General features: G+C 59.4%; 1 protein-coding gene across 1 annotated transcript; it reads right to left on the bottom strand.

The window, feature by feature from the left end:
- Positions 1–1,423: 1,423 nt before the first annotated feature.
- On the bottom strand, positions 1,424–3,189 carry HMX2 (H6 family homeobox 2). The gene is made up of 2 exons (XM_019988602.2): positions 2,922–3,189; positions 1,424–1,980 (listed from the first exon to the last, which is right to left on the bottom strand). Exons 1-2 carry the CDS (start codon positions 3,187–3,189, stop codon positions 1,424–1,426), a joined length of 825 nt encoding a protein of 274 aa, XP_019844161.2.
- Positions 3,190–8,454: the final 5,265 nt, after the last annotated feature.

Raw genomic sequence — 8,454 nt, 5'->3', positions numbered from 1 at the left:
CGATTTGCATAACACTCGCGCGCCTCTGTTCTCTTGATGCCTCGCCCTCCCAAGCCAGGGTGCGGCGGCAGGTGTTGGGGCGCCGAAATCCGTGGGCGCGCAGACAGCGCATCAAGGTTCCATTCAGTGCCAGCTGCCACGTGCCTGCCCGACACCGGGCCACTTAGCCACGCACCACGCAAAACCACGAACAACAACAACAAAAAGTGTGGGGAGGAGCCTTTGCCTCCCGAGCTTTCTTTGCCCGGTCTCGGGCCTCATCCCTCCTCGGCCGAAGGGCCGCCTCTCTGTGCCCTGTTCCTGCGCCGCGCCGGACGCGCAACCCTGCCACCGGCTTGGAAACTGCGAGCGGCTGTAAGTCTTGTCGCGCCAGGTTGGGGGACGAGCAAACCGGGCTCGACACCTGATCCAGGCAGGGCCGCCCCACCTGCCCTGTACCCTCGGAGAGGAGGCTCCTGTCACTGACTGGACCACGTCGCACAGCCCTATGCTGTCGCCAACCCCAAGCCGCTCCCAGGGCTAGAAAGAAGCTCGTTCCAGGAGGCAACTGCTTTGGCAACTGCAGTCCCGCATCTATCCCTCTCAGCGCCCCGGGAGTTGGATTCCGGCCGGGCTGAGTCTCCGCACGCGCGGAGACTAGGGCACCCGCTAGTGGAATGGGGTGCGCCTCCAGGCCACGTGCCATCTCGGCGACGCCCGACCCTTAACCTCTGACCTCCGCCCCACCTTCCACGTGGGGAGAGCCAGACCTCCTCTGACGCACGCCTGCAACCAGCTCCGTGGAAAAGCGACAAAAACCTGCGCATTAGCACGGCGGCCAATCAATTGCACCAAAGTTAGCAACGATGCTTAAAATGTTTTATTTTTTCTTTTTAAAAATATTTACAGATCTGAAATCTATCCGCCTTTCGCCCCTATCCATCCTCGGGACAAGGGAAATGAAGAGGCGTTGAGATCATTGTTCAAAGCCCCCAAGGACTGGCTTGGCCGGCCGTGTGTACGTGTACATATATACAGGTATATTTACGGGGATAGGAATGTATCTGGTTTGGTGTGGGGTTTTTTTCTGATTTTTTTTGTCCTACCGGCTAGTGTCGATCTGACCGAAACTCCCTGTCCGACCACCACCCTAGAACGTCCCCTCCAAAATGGTTTTCAAAACGTATTGGTTTGTTTGGGGGTAGGGGGCGGGTAGAGAGCAAATGATCTGGCTGGAGGGATGCCGATAAATACCAGAAACAATCAAACCAAAGTAGGGCAAAAGCCATAAATAAGAGATAATGAATACACATGGTGTATTTCGTAATATTTCTGGAAACGCGCCACCTGCTCCGGAGTGGGGAGGGGCGGGGCGGGGGCAGCCCGCGCCAGCCTGGCGGGGAGCGGGCGGGAGGGCGCGCGGCGCGGGGCCGGCGGGCCGCTATCAGTAGTCGAGCTTGTTGTAGAGGTTGTAGAGAGGTAAGGCCGAGAGGTTGCTGCCCGGGTAGTAGAGCGGCGCGGGGAAGGCGAGCGAGCGCGGCACTGGCACGCGCAGCAGCGAACTGTCCCGGAACACCAGCGGCATGCCCACCAGAGTCTGCGCCGACGCGTGCGCCATGTTGGCCGCCTCCAGCTCGGCGGAGAGCTGCCGCTTCCACTTGTTGCGGCGGTTCTGGAACCAAGTCTTGACCTGGGTCTCGGTGAGCTGCAGGCTGGAGGCGAGGCAGGCGCGCTCCGAACTGCTCAGGTAGCGCTTCATGTCGAAGGTGGATTCGAGCTGGTACACCTGGCTGCGCGAGAAGACCGTGCGCGTCTTCTTCTTGGCCGCGCCCGCCTGCCGCTCGGCGCCGCCGCTGTCCCGCGGCCGCTCGGGCCCCGGCGACGGCGAGCCCGCGGGCAAGAGCCTGTCTTTCTCTTCCTTAAAGTCCGGGTGCGAAGAAGAAAGGAAAGGCTTGCGCTCCGAGCTCGCCGGCCCCGCGCCTCCGCTGCCCTTGGGGGTACCTGGGGAGTGAGAACAGATAAGAGAGCCATGGAATTGGGGAGCCTCATGGACCCCCAGCTCCTGCCAGGACCAGGGGCTTGGCTGGCGCCTGCAGCCTTGGTTCCCATCTTCCTGGATCTCAGCCCCTACTTTTCTCGACCTCTCGCTGAAACCCAAAAAGCGGCACCCGGCTTTTGAAAAGCAACAGGAGAGGGACCCAACTACTTGGAGCCTGGGGTCTCTGTGCTCCCAGCTTCCTGAAAGGACGTGTCGCAACAGGGGGAGGAGGTCTGGAGGGGGAATATTAGCATCTTTTTAAAAGATTTTGCCTTGTAGTAACTGAGCTGGAAGAGTTCCCTGAGCTTTATAGGGTGGCATCGTTTCACAGGCCATTTGTTCGGAAATCACGCTAAGGACTGACACGGGGCTCCCCTTGGTCAGATGTTGTAAAGAGGAACCATCTCTGAAAGGCACCATTGTCAATCATCTTGGAGTGCTAATCATTCTGAGGAGGAGGAGGGGAGACAGAGAGGCAGAGGTCGAAGAGAGGGGAAGAGAGAGAAGAAAAGGACGCAGAAGGAGATTGCGGTAGAGACGGACGGGCGGACCGCTCAGATCCGACTTCCAGACATCGTGTGCAGAAAGTATCCGATGTGCAAAGGGGATATTGCAGAGCCTTGAGAGCGGCCGGCCCTGTGCCAAACCCACAAATACACTCCCATCAACCCAACCTTCCCCCAAACCGCGCCGCGCGGCATCTGTGTTCCCGGTTTCTTCCCGAGCACCCGCGGGGCGGAGGAGTCAGCGCGGAGCACGCCTCTCCCCCCAACCCCACCCTCGGCCCCGGACCCCGCGCGGCCGCGGCTCTGGCCGGGGGCGGGGGGCCCGACGCGAGAGCCCCGGCACAGTTTCCCACCCCTAGAGCTTGCTCCAGGCCGACCCGGCGGCGTGCGATCCTTACCCAGGCAAGGAAAGGGGATGGGGGGGTGGTGCTTGGAGCCGGGCTCCTTGGGGCCGTGCGGGTCTGGGCAGAAGCAGGCGGGTGCCTTCCAGCCGTCGTCCGGCTCCTCCTCCTCCGAGGACACGGACAGGCTGCGCTTCCTGGCCGGCCAGGCGGCCGGCTCCCTCGGCGCCTCCGAGGGGCCCCCGCCCAGGATGGACTGAATGGTGAAGCTGGAGACGCCGCCGGCCGCCGGACACCCCTTGCCCGCATCTTCCTTGCTGCCCATCCTGGGTTCATAAGAAATCGGAGGAAACCAAGAACTCCCTTTAGAAATGATCTGGGTGGAAGGTGGTGCAGGCAGGCAGGCGGGGGGGGGGGGGGGGGGGGGGGAGGGGCGGGGAGGGGAGCTAGGGGGAGGGGGCGGCGAAGCTGGCGAGGCTTCCCCTCCGCGCGGGGGAAACGCGGGCACCCGACAGCTGCGCTGGGGTCCCTGCCCGCCCGGCTTCAGGTGCGCCCGCCCAGCCCCGGCGCGAATGCCCCTTCCTTGCCCGCCAGCTCGCCGGGTCCCTGGCGGCGCGGAGGTGGCGCGGCCTCATTTGCATAGAGGTTACCCGGACGCGGCCAATCGCAGCGCCGCCGAGCGGCCCCGGAAAATTTCAAAAAGCACAGGCCGGGCTCTCACAGCCCCTGTCCTCCCCCGAGCTCGCGAAGAGCCCAGCGGGCATCTGCTGTGTCCAACCAGCCTGGACCGAAAGCAGGATGGATGACAGCTAGGTTCTTAGCCTCTGTGGCATCTCTGAGGGCTCCGACCCCGGCCCTCTCGAGAGACAGGGGCAGCTCGGGGCTCAGAACTGGAATGGCCCCACGCCTCCTTTAGGCGATGCAGGTCCTCACACCCTCAAAGGGCTCATAGGCTGCGCCATGACCCTCCCCAACCTCTCATCCCTTCTCTCCTAGGCAGGCAGGTAGGGCTGGCAGGCCTCTGCGCCCCACGGGGGAGGTTGGGGGTCGTGGGATTTAGGAGCGTGCGCATGGGAACTGATGCTCTTCCTAGAAGCTTAACTAGGAGGCCTGGCATCAGACAACTTTGGCCCTTCCTCCCCACAGCCCCCAACCTTGTCACGGGCCCAGCAAGACTGCATGATCGTTGTGGGGGGTAGGGGAGGCCCTAGATCTTGTTTCAGGAGATCCAGGTTCAAATCCCAGCACTACCATTTACACGCTAGGTGAACTTGGACAAGTGAAGTCCCAATCAGAGCCTCACTGTTCTCATAGGTGATACGCACCCATTAATATCCCCTTCCCTTCACCTGTTTTGAGAATAGCCTAGGTAGGAATGAAATGTGCCCTGTAAACCTCTGTAAATAGCCCAAAGCTCGGCCTTGTCTTCCCTGACTCTCATTTTTACGTAAATATTGGAAGTCAGGGAATTGCTGCAAAAATAGAAGCGATCTGCTATAGGAAAGGGGAGAAGGAGATGAGGACCATGGTTTTAGGATTAGGCAAAGGGTATTCAAATGGGAAGGTGACCTTGAACAGGATTCTTAAACTTTCTGAGCCTTGGTTTTCTCATTTTTAAAATTAGGGGAAAGCAAAGATTGCCTCGAAGAAGCTAAATGAGGTCAAAGTGCCTAATTCTGAGTACAGCTTGCGGTAGGCGCTCAGTTAACCATAGTTCCCTAAGGTGTTTGCACGGCCCCCTCAAAGCCCTGATTCTTGCTCTTTTAATTCCCAGATCAACTGGTACCAGATGCGGAACCCACGCGACGCAGGCAAAACTTTTCGGGGCATAGTTGTCTACACAAGCCTGGAGGAACCCAAGGTGAGGCAAGACTCCAAGGCGGTCAGACGACCTCAGCCCCAGGTCTGCAGCCTCCGGTACGGCTCGGCCAAATGATCCCAGGAGCCCTGACCCTATGGTGCGCCCCCCCCCCCCCCCCCCCCGCCAACGCAGCCAAGGGAGAGAGGAGACTGAATCAGTCCCCACAAATGTCCAGACGCTGCCCCCATGACGGTGCAGTTCCCTCCTCGCCCGCGCCGCGCCCGGGTTATTGAGTAAAGCGCTTATAATATCATTAGCCGCGGTGAGTTACCGACTGCAGCCCTACCCGTGGCAGAACCTCTCCCTACTTAACTCCTCCAAGGGCTCGTTAATGGGCTAATTGATTAGGAGTCGGCGGCGCAGCGGGGGCAGGGGCAGGCGAGGGGGCGGGGGCCGGAGGCTGTGCGCCACGGCCCGGGAGGGAGGCCGGCGAGGGGCAGGTGCCGGCCTCCGTCACCGCATTAACCTCTTCAGGGCTCGGCGGCGGGGTCGAGACACATTACAAATGGTCAGCTTTAATCATGGTGTCAGCTCATTAACCCGGAAGGACCCGGTGCTGAAATACAATTTGCGCGTCCTCCTCTGCGCGGCCGCGGCGCGAGCTCCCGGGCCACGTCACAGCCCGGCCCCCGCGCCCCCGCACGGTTGCGGGGTAGAAGGGAGCATCCTGGAAACCAACAGCAGACTCGCACCCGCCTGCGACCTCTCCTCGCGGGTCTCCCGGCCGGGCTTCGCCCACCCCGCGGGAAACAGGCCAACGCGGCGAGCGGAGCCTGGGGAAAAAACAGTCTTTGGGGTAGGAGGAAGGCTTTCGTTGAAACCTTCTGAGCTAGCAAATACTCGACGCCGGCAACCTGGACTATCCTGAGCTCATCTAATAATTCTAAACTTGAATTCTCAGAGCAAACCCGTGGTGCCGATCCTTAGCCCAATGTACAGTCGGGGAAACTGAGGCCCCGGAGGGAAAAAAAAGTGACCAACCCAAGTAGCGTAAGCAAGATGGAAGCCCGAGGTTGTCCCACTGCCTGTACGCGGCCCTGGGAATGGGCGAGGGGCGGGGCAAGCATTGATGCTGAGCTTGGGAGTGGCTGCGGGGTAGACTGTGAGGACCCCGGCTATCTCAAGCCCGCCCGGACGGGTGTTTGGGTGGAGTTGGCCTCTGCCAAGGCAGTGGCCAGGTGTGGCAGCGGCGGGGCCTCTGGGATGAGCCCCGGAGAAACAGCTCCCAGACCCGGCGAGGTTCGGGGGCGGGGGGACGGTGGCGGGGAGCCATGCAGCCTGGTTTGAGGACTCTTAAGAAACCGTGCAGCCTCGCGACCCCCAGCCGCCACCACCACCCGCTTCCGCGGGCTAGTTTGGGAGGGAAGTCAGAAGGAGCCTTCCGGCCCGGTGCTACGCTCCTTGCGGTCGCTTCGACTGTCTGGTCTACACAGGCGCGCGCCCCTGCGCAGCCTCCTCCTCCTCCCAGGCACCTCTTCGGACGCGAACACCGTAAACCTCAGGCTTGCTTCTGCATAAACGATTCTGCCGTGGCACGCATTCGGTCCGCAAACGTGCGCTACAGCGCCACAGACACACTGCCCCGGGCCCGGGAAATGGTGGTGGTGGTGGCGCAGGCCGAAGGCGGGGAGGTTGCAGCGGAGAGGCTGTGGGGCGAGACCGGGCAAACGGGTCCTCCACGCCTCCTCTCCTTTCAGCCGGTCACGGGCGGGGTCTCCCGCTGCCCCACGGTTACGGACAGCAGTTCCACTGCAGGGGCCAGAGGGCCAGGACAGAATCTCCCCGCCCTTCCTTGGGGGCATTTTTTTTGGGGGGGGGGGTGGGTCCCCGAGACTTCATGGCGAAGGCAGAGGCCCAGACGCCCTCTCCTGGGCTGAGCGCAGCTGCAAACCACACGGCCAGGAACCTTCAGCGTCAGGAACCACCACCCACAGACACCCCGTCTCTCTGCCCTCGAGCGTGGCAATCCTTCAACTCGGTCCCACCTCCCGCCCCACCCTCCTAGTCTTGGGGTAGCTCCGCCCCTCCTTAGTTCAACCAGATTAACAGCCGCTTCCCCGGGAGTCAGGCCCCTCGTCATCCTTGGGATCGCTTCCCCTTCCACTCCCCCTTTCCTGGGAATTAGGCATAACCGAGTTTCAAGGAATGATAAACTTTCCGAGACTGAAAGGACGCTTAAAGTTTAGGTCTCGAGATTATGCCGCTGCTCAATATTAAAGCGGCCCAGAGCAAACTTGCCGAGGAGCCTAATAAAAATTGATCCTCTCTGCTCTGCGGCAGTCGGGAAATAGGCTGGCTGAGCCGGGTAATAGTGGAAGAAGGCTCCCTCTGAAATGACAGATGAAGTCATAAACAAGTTTGATCTTGGAATCAAGCTTCGATAAATATTAAACACAGTCTGCCCCCCCTCTTTGCGCGAGTGGATTATGATATATGGCGCGTCGAAACTTTAAAATAAGGAAATACCAGAGAAAATGATCTCAATAAATTTTCTAAGTATAAACGTTGATTATGTTTCGATTTTCATTCAAGGGCCTCTGCTGTTCGTTCTTTGGTGCAAATGACATCTTGCAATAGGCTTTTGGGGAAAAGGGCTCCCTATTTGAAAAAGAGAGCCCCAGAGGTGTACAATTTATGTAATCTGCGGCTGGAAAATGAATTGTGTAATTTATTGGAAAACAGAAAGTCATGAAGATTGGATCAGCATAGCCGAGTCCCAACACCCCCCTCCCCACATCCATCAAGTTCCAATTAACAGCCTAACCAGAGAGCTTTAATGGGTTTCCAATCTAGTGGCCTGATAGACTCATCAATTCCTCTGGGAGAAATTAAGAAAATCGACCGCCCCTTGGCGACGCAGTGTCATTCCTTTCTGCAACTATATGTCAAATTAAAAACACAATTAAAATTTAAACTGTTTCAATCAAAGGGTGCCCTGCAACCTATGTTTCACTTAATAGAACTTTGATGAAAATCTGATGCGTGCACTCCATCACCAAGGGGGGCGAGGGCGGCGAAGCTCACGAGAGAAGGGGATTCTTTCTTTTTCTTTAAGACTTTAGCGCTCGGGTGAGGCACACCAGGTGACTCCACCCCGCAGCTCCAGACTAAAAGAAGGGAGCAACGCGCTCTCGGCGCGTTCTCGCTCTCTTCGCTCTCACATCTCCCCCAACTCTTTTTCCTCTCCGTCCACTGCAACCAGAAGGGATCCTTTAGGAATCCGGCGACAGAGATTTGGGGGGCAGTTTTCGCTGCGAAGAGGCATCGCCTGGAGCAGCAGCCAGGAAGGGAGCTGGACGAGTACAACAAGTGGGCATCTCCTGGAAACTGCCCGAGGAGGCCCGCTGCCTCCAACTATCTCTTGTCGCTGGTCTCCGAAACTGCCCGGACACACGGTGGAAGTGCAACGGGATCCTGGAGGCAGAAGGGTGGGGAAAGATCCCTAGCGGAAAAATGGACACCCGCTGCGCTGCTGTCTGAGACAGGATTCCCTAGAAGCTGGAGCTCCCCCCTCACCCCCAATAAGCCTCCAGGGTACTTCCGCAAGAGTCGCCAACCTCGGGAACAGGCGCATCCCAGATCTCAGTATCTGGGTCCGAGGCACCAGGCGGGGCTCCAGAGTACAGCACGCCCAGTTATCTTTGCTGCCCTCTTCCGCCACCCGCCCACAGCACCCTCCCAAATGTCTGTAGGCCAAAGGTCACCATTCGCCCCGCGCACCCAGACAGG

This window comes from Bos indicus, chromosome 26, assembly GCF_029378745.1.
Source record: "Bos indicus isolate NIAB-ARS_2022 breed Sahiwal x Tharparkar chromosome 26, NIAB-ARS_B.indTharparkar_mat_pri_1.0, whole genome shotgun sequence".
In the NCBI taxonomy this organism is placed as follows: Eukaryota; Metazoa; Chordata; class Mammalia; order Artiodactyla; family Bovidae; genus Bos; species Bos indicus.
This window is presented reverse-complemented; position numbering and strand designations above follow the sequence as displayed.

Bases quoted from the DNA above. Each gene is read 5' to 3' on its own strand.
- HMX2 (XM_019988602.2), bottom strand. From the start codon at position 3,189: ATGGGCAGCAAGGAAGATGCGGGCAAGGGGTGTCCGGCGGCCGGCGGC. The intron at 1,981-2,921 runs GTAAGGATCGCA...CTCACTCCCCAG, and splicing joins CATCCCCTTTCCTTGCCTGG to GTACCCCCAAGGGCAGCGGA.